This window comes from Vidua chalybeata, chromosome 14, assembly GCF_026979565.1.
Source record: "Vidua chalybeata isolate OUT-0048 chromosome 14, bVidCha1 merged haplotype, whole genome shotgun sequence".
In the NCBI taxonomy this organism is placed as follows: Eukaryota; Metazoa; Chordata; class Aves; order Passeriformes; family Viduidae; genus Vidua; species Vidua chalybeata.
In genome coordinates, this window is record NC_071543.1 from 2,391,631 (window position 1) to 2,407,952 (window position 16,322).

Sequence of the window (16,322 nt, forward strand, 5' to 3'; positions counted from 1 at the left end):
CACTGGCAGCTCACTGGCTGGTTAATGCAACACAGCTGGGGCCAGCAGAACAAAGGTGGCCAGGGCAATGCATTCAAGATCTGCTGTGGGGAAGCTGGGAACTGCTGAGGACATCTCCTTTAGAAAGTGAATCATTAAATAGCTCAGGAGTGCCCTGAAAGCTCACCGTGAGAGAACACTTGTGATAAAGGGAGGAAATGGTGTATTCTGCAGCTGAAAATGGACTCTGTGGTTTTGGTGATGTGGCTGGCCTCAGTGAATGCTGCCTTTTTCTGCTTTTGAGAAGGAGCTGTGGTGTATTGAAAATATATTTTGGAATAATAGCTAGAAATAATTTAGGGAGCTCTCTGCACTAAGCACAAGGCAAGACAGTAAAGTTAAATGGATTAATCTGTGTAATGGTTTGCATTATGTACAATTTACTGCATGTTCTGGCCTTCAAACCATTCCAGTGTTCAGCACAGAATGTGATTTTCATGAGGCCCTGGAACAGGGTGCCCAGAGAAGCTGTGGCTGCCCCTGGATCCCTGGGAGTGTCCCAGGCCTGGTTGGACAGGGCTTGAAGAAGCCTGGGACAGTGGAAGGTGTCCCTGCCCATGGCAGGGATGAGCTTTACTATCTCTTCCAACACAAACCACTGTGAAATTCTGTGATAGTACTGCCTGGTGGTCATTCCTGCAGCTAAGCCTTTTACAGCTGCTCCATGAGCCCCTGCTCTTCAGGGCCAGAACTGCCCAGTCCTCCAGCAAGATTGAAGTGCCCAGCTCTGCACCTGCTATGTTCTTGGTGCTCATGCAAATAACCTTAATTAATGCCCTGCTGGTGATGGCCATGAGGTTAAGATTCAGCCATGAGGGTAAGAACAAGTTCAGCCTCTTGGCAGGCAGCGGGGTGGCCATCCATGCTTGGGGAATATGATGAGATGATGGCTGGCTAGGGATTTCAGGAGGAAAATGTGGGTGTTTTTATGGTCACAACCACTGGAAGTGTAAGCAAATGTACAGCCAGGTTTGTTCTGAGCCCTGCTCAAAATGTGTGAAAGCATAGCAGGGATTTTTTGATTCCCAGCAAATTGAAGTTGGAGTTTTAGAAGTACTGAAGAAACTTAACCTTCAAAACATTTGGAACATCCAAAGAAAATCAGATGTGTACATGGCTTCTGCTTGTTTGAATATGCTGCCCATGACATCAGATGATGCCAAATTGTGGCATCTTGTAGCCAAACTTGGCTGGGAGAGAAGAATGGCTGTTGGCAGTGGTTTGTGGTAGTTTGTTTTAAAAAATACCCATTTATAATAGGAAAATACTTAAACTGAAATCATATTATTTAAGAAGTTAAAATTTCCAAGTGCTTTCATTTACTGTGAGAAATAATTCTCACAAAGGATTTGAGAAAGTACTGGCACTTGGTTTCTGTGTTGGACCTTGGTGTTTGCTATTTTCTCATGCTGAAAAAGTTTAATTCTCAACTACAAACCACTGCTCAAGTGACTCCACACCATTCCTTTGGTCTTTCCTAAGGGGAATAGAGCAACAGCAACACAAAGAACAAACCCAGGCCCTCGAGTGAGCATCATCTGTGTTCAGTTTTATCATGCTTTTTGTCTGAGAAATAGAGAGTTTTGTTGCACATAACCTGTTCCAATTAACAGCTCAGATCTTGATCATTCCTACAAAATTCATTTAAGCACAACCTTTTATTGGTCTGGATTAATTGTGCTACTTTTATCACAGATAATAATATGAAAGGGATGTATATGTAGTTTGTATTTCTAGGTCAGGAGCACATCAAGTTATTAAAATATCCTCTTGTCAGTTGATAGCTATACATGTCTTTTAGCCATGTTCCTTAAAAGTAAGGTAATATGTACTTAAGAGAGCTAATTGCTATCATTATGAAGAGAAACAGTGGGTGTGATGAGACTCTGCAGTGGTTTGTCCTGCAAGCTGAGCTCTGAATCCTGACTCTGCCAAGGCTGTTGGAGCAGGGGGAAGAGTCCTGGGGAAACGTGACTGGGTGCAGCTCTGGTGGATGTGAAGTGTTTCCCTGCAGATGCACTCAATATCTGCCTGTTCACAGATTTCAGTGTACAAAAAGGGTCTGTGCTCCTTCAAACTGTTTTTTGACAACTTCACGATTTCATGTTTTGTCTTCTGGAGTAATTGCTGGGAGATGGAAGCATTTCCATTTTCACTTTATCTCGACCTTTTCTCACAGTAGGATTCCTTTTACATCTGTGACTTCAGATAGAAGTTATGAACTGGAGGCAATTCAATTTGGGTTTTTAAACTCAAATGCCTTCCCCAAGGAAACAGTGAAAGAATAAAATATTACAGAGTAATAGTAATAAATCTGTTATTCTAAATCAGTGGGATATTAGTTGGTAATGCTGACTAAATCCTTTGAGGAGGAAAATGAATGTTTTGTATTCTTATTTTAATCACACAGCTGGTATCCTAATGCAGAGCTAAGACTGGGTAATGCTTCCTGTTTCCTTCATCTCACTGGTGACAGAACACCTAGAATGGCTTTTTTCAATTTTTAATGGAATTTGTGGCAGTCAGTTAATATGGATTTTTTTCTCCTTAAATCGAGTGAGAAGGCAGGTGATGCTCTGGTCTTCTCCAACATGAGATGGAATTTGGTAACAAAGCTGCTGCTAAATCTGCTCTCTGCTATTACTAAATTCAGCAGATGCAGGGTGCAGCTCTTGGGTAAAATGTTACATTCTAAAGCAAATTGTGTTTAGACCTGTTTGGAGAATTTCCCTGGGAGATGTGTAGGCTTGGATGTGCTGGAGTGTGAAAGTGCTGTTGATTCTATTATCACAGAATGAAATGGGTGTTAGAGGTTATTTGCTTGGGTACTTTCTCATGTTTCATGCATTGCTTTATGAAACCAGGTAAGTAGGTACATTTTTTTTTTCTTTAGTTTCCGCAGAAAAAGATATTAATTTTCAAAACTGCTTTTCTTTACAGTAAGTGGCTAATGCTTGTCACCTGTTTCAGATTCTGTGTGGTACTGGGCTTGGCTTTGTTGAACCTGGTGAAGCCTGCTGACTTCAGTCATCTTCTCACAAAAGCCTGCAACAACTTTCCCTTGAAGAGAGCTGCGTTCCAATCCTCCTCCTTTCACAACATTCTAACATCTGACAGGAGTGTAGAAGCTGCTAGTACCAGCAGGCAAAATTGTCTTGGCATACTTAGGTGTAGCTGCCAATGATGCATTTCTTTTTCTAGAGAGTTTTCTGATAAAAAAGGAAAAGTTGTAGCCAAGGTGGGCTGAAGCTGCCCTGGGCAGGGTTGCTTGGGGCTGCTCACGTTCAGCCTGTGTGTGGTTTATGTTATCCCTGTCTTGCTGTGCTTGGGAAACTCTGCTCCCAAGCTTGCTTGTGGGCTTGGAGTTCCAGGGCTGCTTCCTGCAGAGGCTGAGGGTCCTGCTGGTGATGCCCATGGAGCAGGAGTGTCAGGATGGTGATCCCTGCAGAGGCTGAGGGTCCTGCTGGTGATGCCCATGGAGCAGGAGGGTCAGGATGGTGATCCCTGCAGAGGCTGAGGGTCCTGCTGGTGATGCCCATGGAGCAGGAGGGTCAGGATGGTGATCCCTGCAGAGGCTGAGGGTCCTGCTGGTGATGCCCATGGAGCAGGAGGGTCAGGATGGTGATCCCTGCAGAGGCTGAGGGTCCTGCTGGTGATGCCCATGGAGGAGGAGGGTCAGGATGGTGATCATGGTGAAGGAGGAGGGTGGTTGTGGTGATCCTTGCAGAGGAGGAGGGTTGTTCTGGGGGTCCCTGTAGAGGCAGAGAGTTGTTCTGGGGATCCTTACGGAGCAGGAGGGTCGTTGTGGAGCTGTTACCAGGAGTTTGGGCATCTGCTCCGTGTTACTGTTTGTAAGGGTGATGCGTCTGAACGCTGTGATTCGCCTGCCGTGGTTGGCTCGAGGTTGCAGAGTCGCCCAAGGCCGCGGCTGTCCCGCAATGAGGTGGCGCCTGTCCCGGTGTGACAGCGGCTCCTGTCCCCGCTGTCCATCCCCGGGCTGCGGCAGCGCTTGGCTCCTGCCGCCATGGCCGCAGCCGCGCGCTGGGGCCCCCTGCTGGGCACAGGCGTCAGTGCACTTTGTTACAAAATGATGTCATGGGCATCGGTCCATGACGCCAGCGTGACGTCAGCCCCGCCCCAGCCAATCAGCGCGGGGAAGGTTGGTATGGTGACGTAAACTGCCCTAGCAACAGTCGGCGCGGCACCGACCAATCAGAAAATAGCTGTGGGCGGCCGTGAGCCAATGGGAGGCGGCGGAGGAGGACGGCGGCAGGAGGCAGGTCCCCTCGGGCTCCCTCCGATAAGATGGCGGCGGCGCTAGCGATGGCGGCGGCCGTGGCTTTGTCTGCGCCCAGCGCCTGAGCGCGGCCCCGGCCCGGGCGGCCGCTCCGCTCCGAGCAGCGGCGGCGGAGTCATGACCGCAGAGCCCGTGAGGTACGGCCGGGCCGGGCGGCCCCGCGGCGGCCGCGCGGGGTGGGGCGGGGCCGGGCCCGGCGCGGCGCAGCCCTGGCGGGACGGGGCGGGAGGCGGGATGGCGGCGGGAGGGCAGCGCCGCGCTCGGCCTGGGCGGCGGGGCCGGGCCGGGCGCGGAGGGCGGGAGGGACCGCGCCGTGCGGCGGGAAGGCCCCGGGGGCGGCCCCCGCCCCACGTGCGAGCGCGGCGGGAGCACGGCACGGGCGGCCGCCGGGCCGGGCCGCTCCGTCCGGCCGCGGGGCCGGCGCGGAACGGCAGCAACGGACAAACGCCCGGGAAGTCGCGCTGAGAGAGGCGCCATGTTAAACTGTTAATAAATAGTTGTCTTTGTGTGCTTTCGTTTTGTCCGGATCCCCGGGGCTCTGAGCCCCGCAGTCCATCAGGCACAGCCGCGCCGCGGGCCTGAGGCGCTGCGCGAACCGTGGGGTGTTGTCACTTGACCCTCACGCTTGACCCACGCGTATCCTCAAACCCTGCTAGAGAAGCGTCACTGTGTCCTTAGCGCTCGTCACTCTGCCTTTACTGCCGAGCCTTGGGTAAAGTTTTTTCTGGGGTCATTTATGTGTATCTTCACCTCCCGCCTTATTTTGACTAGTTCATAACTACTGTGTCATTTTAGACAAAAGTTGAAGGGGTAGTGGTTTTTCTACTCTTCTGTATTGCTTGTTTTTGAAGCCTCAACATTTCCAATTTGGAATCTAGAAGAAAGAGGTTTTGATGATTATCATCACTGTTGATGTTGATCACATGCTGATGTAGGTCATGAGCGTTGCAAATACACATTATTTGGTGCATGACTTCCCAGCAGTTAGCAATTTTTTCTGCATGTATTTTTTCCTTATTTTGTAAGGAATGAAAGATTGTCCATCTTTCATCTTTTCTGGTTCTTACTCCCATTTTCTTCCCTTTGTGTTCTTAAAGTGCTTTGACAGTTTAAACAACTTCTTTTGTTGGAGTGTTTATTTTGCTGTGTAGACTGAAGTGCTAATTAAGGGGCTTTCTCCTTTTTCTTCTCCAGCCCTTGAAATCAAGCGTAGGATTTTATTTTTGTAGAACAAAAAGATCTGAGTTACTAATATTTATGGTCTGGTTTGCAGTCACCGTTAGTATTTTATACTCTGAAAAATGCTTTTCCGTTTGGACCGCTTTGCTTTTTTGTTTTATTGTGATTGTCATATTTTGTTCCCTGTTGTCCATAGTCTGGTTTCTTTTGAACCACTTGTTCCTGGTCTGTAATATGCAGGGTTTGTACTTAACCTTTTCCATATTCTTATGTTGTTATTAGTGCCACAATTAGTGTTACTACCAAGGGGCTGCTTTGGAGGAAGAGGATACAGAAGCTCATCCATTTTCCATGTAATTCTTAGATTACCTGCAGAGAGGATGGGATTATTTCAGGTTATTTGTCGTCTTGCAGATCAAAAAGCATGGACAGAATAGATCTGAGATCATGTGCAGACTTTGGGTGGGATCTGCCCACAGAGTAAGCAGCCCTGTGACAAACTGCTTTTAAGTAGATGGGCATAACAATTTTTTGATGCTCCAAACTTTCCTTCTGTTCATGAACTCAATTCTCAATCAGTTTAAATGTTTGTTACAATTCCCATCTCGTGTAGAGCTCATCTGGAGCAGTTTGTAACTCACAAGGTCTGTGCCAGGAGCTGGACATGGGCTTTGCCTTGTTGTCCAGTTCTTCTTAAAACTGGAGGTGGAGAGAAGGAAATGAAGAAGAAAAACACACCCTGTCTTCCTCTTTTGTTCCCATTTCCCACAAGTGCTGTTGGCTGTCAGCTGCCTGCGTTTGTGTCGCTTCATCCTCTGCTCTCTGCAGTTTGTCCCTGTCACAGGTGTGCAGAAATAAAGGACTGGGGGACTGCTGTTAGAATTCTTGGGAAGATGTGCAAAAAACTGAATTTGGATGGAAAATCTATTCCCAGCACTTGTGGAAGATTGATTTACAGTGTTTCAGAGGAAAATCATCAATCCATACTAGTCTGATCCCAGAGAAGTTTTCAACTTTTGTTACAAGAATACTTTCATTTAATATTGAGATCTTAGGAGTCTCCCACGTCCCAAATGGGAAATTTAGAATTATGAAAACTGGAGTAACCTAAGAAACTTTTAAAAAGTGCTGCCTCTGTAAATATATATAAAGATGCCTCAATAACTTTTGCCCCAAAAACTTCTTTTGGGTTTTTTTTTTCTTGTCCTTTCCTTTCCAAGAGGAGGAATCTTTGTCGTAGTGACCTAACCTGTTCCTGCCAGGAACATAATCATACATTGTACAACATAAGCACAGCAATAGGAAAATAAAACAAGCTTTGAATTTTCCTCACTTGAATTATTTGGCAGTCAATAAATGTAAGGTTTTTTTTTTTTTTTTTTAAATAAAAAAGGCAAAATAGGCTTCATTCTTGGGTTTTTTTTTATCCAGATTCTTCACCTCACGTTGTGATATTGGTCACTTGGTTTTAAAGTTTTTATTAAATTGTCTGTGTTTTTGAATCAGTTGAATGTCTTTGTTCTGAGTGAGATTGCAGGGTTGTTTGACATGTGTTACTTGATGCCACAATGATATAATTGGAAGTAAGTCAACACCAGTCTTCCGTATTCCCTAAAGGGACAGTGAAAGTTCTCTGTCTTCCACACTGTTCTGGAATGGGCATAGGCAGATTCTTCAGCTCTTCCCGAAGAAGAGCAGAACTGTGTCATCTTCAGTGCCAGCTGTGCCCCAGAACGAGTATCTGCAGCACTTAAATGAAATTCTCTGGCAGAGGAACTTACTGCAGAGACTTTGTTATTTCTGGTTTTGTACAATACTGTCTGTTAGAGCTTTGCAAACTTTGTATCAGGGTCTTTATAGGGCTCACCTGAAGGGATCTTAATTTTCTAGGAAACTATTTGGTGGGTCAGAGGGTTTTGTAATACAGATTCTGCAACAGGGTGACCTTAACATTGTGGGGATTTGAAATTCTCAGTTTTCTGTTACAGACTAACTCCTTGTACCCTCTGCTTGAAGGGTGGAAAAGAGACTGCTTTTTATGTGCCTCACCAAAAGAAAATATCAAAGTAATGCTAAAATGTGCTGTGTTCATCGTAAAAACAAATGTCTGCAGCCTGTGACCAAAAACATTTTAAATTGGATTACCAGAAGTGTCTTTTATAAAGGGAAAGCCTAAGGATAGTGCTGAACCTCATGAAGTCACATTTTGTATTGCTGGAGCTCAGCTCATGCCTGCAGGTGATTTGGAAACATGAATGAGTTCACGGATGGGTCAGTGGCAGGTTGTTCCCTTAGTGCGGCAGCAGGAGAAAGCAGAAATTGTAGAAATTCAGTGGCAAATATGCAAATATAATGGAAGATTTTATGTTGAATTCAAAAGAGGTGAAGTGTCCTGATTTATTTACTAAAGGAGAAGCATAAAGCTTTCATAGTCTGTGATTAAATATAGTTGTCACTCAGGGTGGATGATGGATTGATTTTTTTTTTCTTTTTTTTTTTTTTTTAATTTTTATTTTTGGTTAGAAAAGGTGTGAAACCTTGAAAAAATCAAGAACTTGATAACACAGGTTGCTGACCAATGTCAGCTGTAGTGCCATTGAAGCAGTTGATTTGCAAGTCCAAAAGCTGCATAATTTAGAAATTTCTATCTGAGTGGGTCCAGCTGTAGGTTTTAATAGGTTTTTTGCACATCTTCCCAAGAATTCTAACAGCAATCCCCCAGTCCTTTATTTCTGCACACCTGTGACAGGGAAAGCCTAGAAGCTTTGTTGGGCAAATGCATCTGTCATATAAAGCAAGACTAAAAAATAGGCAATAAATTTGAGACTGAGGTGGCTTTTGTCTTGTAAAATGAAAACCTGTGCTTTGGAGTTACATGTGCTAGACTGAGCTTCCTTTCCTGAATCAACAGAGTAAGGTGTGTACTTCACATGATTTTTGTCTCATAAGGGTGAAAATGTTGTGTTTATATTTTCAAGTGGTGGCTTCAGTCTTTCTCAGCTTGCAGAGTGTTTCACCATTGAAGTTACACTTCAGTGTGGCATTGAAACCAAGCTAACAAGGAGATTGTCTTACTTTTGCCTTGTGGATTTGTGATTATGTTGCTTGTTTGGGTTTTTTTAGGATCTCATTAAAGAAACAGGTTAAAAACAAAGTAGTTTTTTTTATTTCTTAGTGAATGAAGTGTGATAACTCACACCATGTGAACAGAAAGAAATTGTGTAAGCTTCCTTGAACAGAATAAAGGGTCTCTTAGTGACTTTGAACTGTTGCTTTCTCATTCCCCTTGTGTGTCTGGAGGAAGATAATTCTGTTTACTTGTCTGAACCTGTTATGCTGTATTTAAGCTTCAAAATTACTTCATCCACATTATTGAGTGTCTTCAACTGCACCAGGTATCACTTGATTAAGCCCCCATGGATTAAAAGTCAGTTCTAAACAAAGTTAAAAAAGTGAGTGTGTGTTAACAAAGTGTTAGGTACAGAATCCCTGATGAAGTGCTGGATGCCTCCATCTCTTTTCAGTCAGAGCTTTAGTGTTCAGGTATTTTCTGATGTATCTGATCTAGTCAGTTCAGTGTGGTACAATTCCTCCTAAACACAAGAGAAGTGCTTTGCTGTGATAATGGTCAAACACGGGCAGCTCAGCCACAAAGGTTGTGGGGCCTCCATCTGTGGAGTCACTTGGAACCTGGCTGGACATTGTCCTGGGTGGCCCCTGGACCTGTCTCTGCTTGTGCTGGGGGCTGGACTAAGGGATCCAGAGGTCCCTGGTGTGGAGTGGAGGAGGAAGGAGGGGACTGAGTGTGGATGGCATCAGGTGTGTGCAGGGCGTGAGGGTTTGTGTCCTTGGGCAGCAGAGCTGCTTCATGCCACCACAAACACGTTGTGTGAATCCTGAGTTAAAACCTCACTTGGTTTGGCAGAATTGGTGTATCAGTGTAAGTAAAGTCCAAAATATGAATCTGATCTAGGACTTACAGTGTCATGTTGCTTTTGCTTGCAGAAAACCATTGTTGAGTTAAAATACAAACACTGGGATGAAGTGCTCTGTTTTCCTACCATTATAAAACCGTATTACTTGTTGTTCAAGTAATATAATGGTAGGCTGATTTTATTTTCTGGTTTTATATTTTTTCTGATGGAAGTAGGTTTCTTAGGACATGGCAGGTGTCGTGTGTTCACTCCATTTTTTAAACTGGGACAAGAAAATAAAACAACTCCTACTGGACATTTTTTCCTCTTTTGCTCTTTCCCACAGATTTAAGCTATTTCATTCATGTGTGTTCAGCCACAATATTGACATATTTTATGTGAAACAACAATGTAGGCTCTACCCTTGTAACTGAACTCTTTGAATTGGGCTAATTCTAACCCTTTTCCTTCTCGTAAGGAAAAACTTTTATGAAGATCAGCAGGTGACAGAATACTGGCCTGATTATATCAAAGCTTAGGAGTAATCTCTTCCCACCATCCTAAATAAAATACTGTGAGTTTTGCTGTGGGTTGTTGGATTTCTGCTGTTCACACAGGGATGCAGTCTGAAGCAGAGCATGGCCAGCATTTTAAAAGTACATCTGGTTTTATTTTTCTTTAATTATTTTTCCTAAAGATTGTTTAATTTTGTCTGCTTAATAGCTGTTCTGCAGAGTTTCAGTTTCAAAAGTGAAAAATGACTGAGACTTAATTTGAAGCAACTGTAAACATGAATTGAAAAAACTTGTGCCTTGAACTATTTGAAAAGTTTAAACATAGAAAAATCTTAGATAAGTGTTGAATTTAAGGAAGACATATGGTTAAAAAAAGTATCTTTGTCAACACTGGGATAGATAAAAGCTGGAAAGGACTCCTGTGCCACTTTCAGGAGCCACTGAAATGCACATGAGGGACACTTGTTTAGAGTAATAGTTGGTAGGTGTTTGTTTAAAGAAAATGCAGCTTTCAAATTATTGTTCCAGATGTTGACAATAACTGGGACTTCCCAACTTCCACTTTTAAAGTGTCTTAAGGAAGCAAATAGAAACTGAGTGCAATAACAAGGTTTTCAGTGCAGTTTCAGAGGATAGTCCAGTGTGTCCTGGGTTTGCTGCTGAAGTTGTCAGTGCTGCTCCTTCCACTGCCCTGGTTATGAATTTTCATCACCTCCCCTGCCTTCAGAAGAAATACGATCATGTCAATGTGTGTCAAGCTGGATCCAAATGAAAACTGTTTGTTAAAATTTGATTTGTCCAAGGTGGTGTGATTAGCTTTGGGGAAGGACAGTCACCAGCTGGCACAGGGGGTGAGCTCGTGGTGGGTGCCCACTGTGTCACTGCCCCTCCTCAGCTGGGCAGGGGAGGGACAGGACAGCGAAAAGCTCAGGTTGAGATAAGGACAGGGACATCACCCAGCAAGTGATGGCAAAACAGACTCTGCCTGGGGAAATCAGCTTAATTTATTGCCAATCAAATCAGAGTACGGTAATGAGAAATAAATCCCCAGTGTTAAAATACCTTCTGCCCATCCCTTACTTTCTCCCAGGTTCAACTTTACTTCATTCTCTGCCTCCTCCTGGTGAGCAGTGCAGGGAGTGGGGTCCCTCCAACGGGAGATGGTTCTCCATGGACTTCTCCCATGTGGCTCCTTCCCATGGGCTGCAGCTCTTCCTGAGCTGCTCCAGCGCGGTCCTTTCCCATCCCACGGAGTTCAGGAAGGGACTGCTCCAGCAGAGGGTTCCTGTGGGCTCACAGCCTCCTTTGGGCATCACCCTGAGCAGGTGTGGGGTCCTCCTGATGCCTTGAGAGGCTCCTGGAACAGAGGCTGGACAGAGTTAAAGGAATAAAGCAGGGATTTATTAAAAGGCCTTCACAGGATTCACCTTGGGCAGTGCAAGAGCCCGGCTGAGGCTACACCCAAGATGGACCCTGGGTCAGGAGTTTTCCATTTCCATTTTGGGGTTAATTGTCCAATTCCAGCTCCAGGTTGTGCAGTCCCATCCTCCCAGTCTGCTCTCCTCAATTCCCTGTTGTTTGCACTTTTTGGGCCTGAAGCTGCAGCGGTGTTCTTGGTTCTGGGGCTGGAAAAGGATTGTTCTGTGTGACTGAGCTGTGAGCAGAACTGTCTGACACTTTATATGAAGTTCAGAGTTATATACTAATGCGGTACAGAATTTGGAAAATAGGAAAGCTGAAACTTAAGGCATCATTCCATGGGCTGCAGCTGGGTCTCTGCTCTCCTGTGGACCCCCATGGGCTGCAGCTGGGTCTCTCCTCTGACCCTGATGTGCTTTCCCCCCTGGCCTCAGTGTCTGCAGTTTTGTTGCTGTCACATACTTGCTCCTCTCTCCCAGCTGCTGTTTTGCAGCAGGTTTTTTCCCTTCCCAAATACAAAATCCCAGAGGCACTATGGGCACTGCTGATGGGCTCAGCCTTGACCAGCAGCATATCCCTCTTGGAGCAGGCTGGTGTTGGCTCAACTGGACCTGGGGAAAGTTTTGGCATCTCTGCACAGAAGTTTGTAACCCCTGTAGCCCCCCACTACCAAAGCCTGGCCACACAAACCTGGTACAGGTAAGAACATCCAGGGAACAGCACTCAACAGCCTGCTGGAGTGAAGCATGTTATGTCTAGATTATGACACAACCTGTCTGGCTCTTTATTTATTCTAATTATTTGTGGACTCATTTATAGGTAATTTGCCTACTCTGGATGTTTTGTTATCCTGTAAGGGGGCCAGGCATTTATTGTTTGCTTCAACAGCACTTGCTCTGAACGTAGACAAGGAATGGTACATTCCAAGGTAGCTCCCAAGGTCACAAATCAGGTTCATGGCCAAACCAATAATAGCAGGGCACCTTCCCTTTCTGTCCTGTTTTAATTAGGCTGAACAGTGTTGAAATAGCTCTACAGTGGTGGGGAAGCCATTTGCTTAGAAAACTCAAGTGTGAAAACACTAATAAATAGTGTGGGGACTGTCAGTGGAGAGGAGCCTGTTTGCCTCAGTAGTGCTTCAGAGATGGTTCTACAGTTTTAGGCTCCATGTTTATTAAAAACCACAGCTTCATAGGCTGTGATCAATTTAATACTGACTGGGTCTGTACTGCAAAAAATAAGCATTTTCCAGTAGAAGCTTTAAACAAAAATAATAGATTATTATTTCTCAAGTATAAATGAATTACATTTTTTACAATAAATCAATTTTTTACAAAACCAGATGAAGTATTGCCTTAAATTAATATTTCATAAGTGTAACACCTTTACTTAGATTTGACCTGGTATTCCTTAACAAAGGCTTAGGGTCCAAAATGATGAATAATCAAGAGAAAAAACAAGTAGAGAAGACTATTTAGTTTTAGATCTTTTTCGATTGGTTGTCAGCAAGAATACTTTGCTCTGAAAATGATCATTTTACGTTAGTTAGGATAAGAGTTGATGAATGGTAGTAGATAATGTTCCAAGTATTAGTCACAAAGACACATGCATACTATTCTGAATTCATTCTGTGCTGACAGTAGTAATACTGAACTCATCTGTAGCTCCCATTTTCTTTCTAAAATGCTGTTACCAAAACAAGTTATTTATAAACTAAATGAACAGAATTCCACATGTGTGGCTTTTTTTTTTTGTTGTTGTTGTTTTTACTACCAAAAATGTACTTTCTTGTGGCCTTTCTAAATGTGCTTTATTTCTTCAGGCCATCTGGAATGGATATAAAATCTCTTTATATGCTTTTACTATCAAATAATTCTGAACAACTCTAATTTTTTTTTCACTTAATGCAAGTAAATTATCATTAAATCTCCTTTCTAAAGGAGAGCATGCAAGCTGTTAAGACTGCAGTGTACCATTATCATCTTCTCTAATGTTTTCCAAGTATGCCTTCTATCCATGAGAAAAAGGGAAGCCCAAGATTAGGGAGCTGGCAGTTGTGTAGCAGCATGAGTCCAGTAATTAGAGGGAAAGACTTTTGGACAGATTGAGAGAAAAATTTTAAGGTACTCTTGAGAGTTAAAGAGCTTTGTTCTGCTCTTTCAGGCTTGCTCCAGTGATTGATGGTACATTTGTAGTCTCAAAAGAAAAGTGCCCTTCACTCATGCAGAAAATCTTTTCATTGCAAAGTGCTATTTTGTTTTATTTTGAGTACCTCAGGTGATTTAAAGAAAGAGCAGATTATTTTTTTTTAAATGGATGGTTTATGCTGTTTTATGTGGTTATTTTCACTGGTTAGAATAGTCACTGGCACTGATGTGAGGATGTTCATTCATGGCTCAAGACAGCACTCAGCTGCACATCCTTCTGATAAAATGAGATTTTTTTTATCTAGCAATAACAAATTGAAAGTCAGAAGTTAATAAATCGATGTGTTCAGAGAAACAGTAGTGATGGTAAAAGTGACTGCTCAAGTTGAGTATTCAAAAGTTCTTATGACCAATAAAACAGGCACAGAAAATATAATTTCTTCGTGCTATTAGAAGACTGTCTTGAAATTAATGGGGAAACAAGCAGTGGGAAGGGTGGAAAGCCTTTATTCTTCATCTGGGCTCACTTCTGCTGGGGATAGGGTAGGTCAGGAGTGGGAAAAGTGTCTGGAGCAGCAGATAAGGGCTGATGAGTCAGGACAGATCAGCTGCAGATTCCAGAGGGCTGATAAGGAGGGGAGGGAGCAAACAGCTCCCTGGCACCGTCTGAACAGGGGCTGAACACCCTTGGCTTCGGTCAGGGCAGCTGGAAAAGCCTTGTCCTGGGAAATTGTAGGTGTTTTGGGAGAAATAAACCATGTGAAATGCCAGGGGTAGCATGGAGGTTATGAAATGGAACAGCTTTTTAAGGCAAGCCTGCCATCAAGATGTTGCTTTTTACTGTAGTCAGTAAATGTACTCAAAACTGTTCCTGGGGTCTAAAGGTGTCTAGTGAAAGTTGCCAGGGGATTATTTTTTATGAATTAATCATCAGCACTCTAACAAACGGATCAAGGAATGATCTGGTCCTGCATGGTTGTTTCTTGACAAAATTAACACCACACAACTTGTATGTAGATGGTAGATTTAATAAAAGTTTTGCATCAGCAAGCTTTCATATTCAGTGGACCTGTCATATTCACTGAACTATTCACTGTCATATTCAGTGAACCTGTTTTTTTCTAAGTTTGCAGGTGGAACTCTTCTGTTAGTTCTAGTGGTTTATATCCCAAAGGTGACATTTTTGGTAATGAAATAAAGATTTTATTATTCTTACCTATCTGGATTCTGACAAGTAGAATATTATTTTTTTGCTGCTTTCATGTCATAGCAGCATTACCACTCAGACTTTCTTGAATTTTGTCAATAACTGTATTGAATATAATTGTATATAAACAGTGAAAATTACTTAAAATAGACTTTTTATGCTTTTTGTCAATAAGGCTGCACCTACTGTTTCACTTAGTATTTAGAAAAATTACATGGTTTTTATTTGCTCTGATATACTCATGCAGAAACAAATGTTTACATCTCTTGTGGATGTGTATTAATTGAGATAAAACATAAGCTTTCAAGCTTGATAAATTGGAGTGAGATGTGTAGGTAACTCTGAGTATTACTTGTATTTTAACAGTGAAAGCAAGTTGAATACATTGGTACAGAAACTCCATGACTTCTTGGCTCACTCATCAGAAGAATCTGAGGACACAAACTCTCCTCCAGCATTATCTAAAAACAAAAGTATAGGTAAAAAGACATTTTATCTTCATTTTCAATGTATATGTGACTCTAAAGTCAAATAACTTGTTGTTATTTCACTATATCACACTTTACTGGGGTAATTTTACCAAGTCTTAATGTGATTTAAGTGGTGATAGCTTGATAAATACACAATAGGCCTTTGATACAATATTTATTTCAGTTCTGAATCTTTCTAAAGGTGAAAAAAAATCTAATCTTCTGGTAATTTCTCTTCTCTGAAACACGAGATATCAGACACACAGGTATTTGCTGTGCTAGGAGTTCCTTTTTCAGTGTTCCTGAATTTATAAATGCAGTGTCTTGGTTTTTCTGCTGTAGTAACACTTTTGCAGTCCTTGTAGGTGTGGGAGAAGTTCTGGAGATCATGCTTTCATAGTAATTTGAAAAAGATTTCTACATATAATCTGGAAACATTTGAAAAGAAAATAATACTTTAAAAAAAAAACTTGAGTCCTGCACTAGGTCAAAATTGATATTAGAAATAGGTAACAAAGTTTAAACACTTTGATGACAGTGATTAAAAGTGAAATTCATATCAGTACTGAATAAAATCTGTTTCCAAATGTAACTGGTTAAATTTGTTTCTTAGTTTAACCTGGACTGGATACAGGTGCAAAACATTTCACTCTACTACTTAATGAGCTGAAAGTTGTGTTGCTGTGGTGGAGTGCAGGAGAAGAGTGTGCTGGCTGTATTAGAGTTTATTTTCAAACTCCTCTTGTCTTAAGTAATATCTTCCATGGGCTTTCCATGGGCTAAAAACGTGTAGTTTTTATCTTTTAATGCTTTGTTTAGAGAGTCTGCTGCCTGTGGCACTCACCTCCTCATGTCAGCATCCAACTGAACTGTTAGCACAAGAAAAAGAAACTACTCATGTGGTGCTTCAGCAGAACAGTAAAATAAACTGTGATGTAGATGCATCTCAAAGTGAAATATTTCTGAGGAGCACACTGGGAAAAAGAAATCTTCTCTCTTTATCCTCTGTAGTTAAAAATTAGCATTTGGTTCCTTGCTGTAAAACACAGATTGCCTTTGAAATGGATACGCTTGCAAATTCATAGCAGACATATTTTAGTGTTGGTTTTGAGATCTAAAAGAACATATTAAAGTC

General features: G+C 42.7%; 1 protein-coding gene across 5 annotated transcripts in view; it reads left to right on the forward strand.

Moving 5' to 3' along the window:
- The first annotated feature begins 1,579 nt into the window (after positions 1-1,579).
- Positions 1,580-16,322, forward strand: part of ATRX (ATRX chromatin remodeler) — a 70,122-nt gene continuing 55,379 nt past the window's right edge. For 2 of the 5 annotated variants that reach the window (XM_053956134.1, XM_053956135.1), the window contains exons 1-2: positions 1,581-4,473; positions 15,084-15,196. In XM_053956134.1, coding sequence (XP_053812109.1) covers positions 4,454-4,473; positions 15,084-15,196 — 133 coding nt within the window. In that variant the 5' untranslated portion in view covers positions 1,581-4,453. Of the gene's footprint in view, positions 4,474-14,187; positions 14,243-15,083; positions 15,197-16,322 lie in introns of those variants that run through there. The other 3 variants (XM_053956138.1, XM_053956139.1, XM_053956137.1) reach the window with 3 other exon arrangements.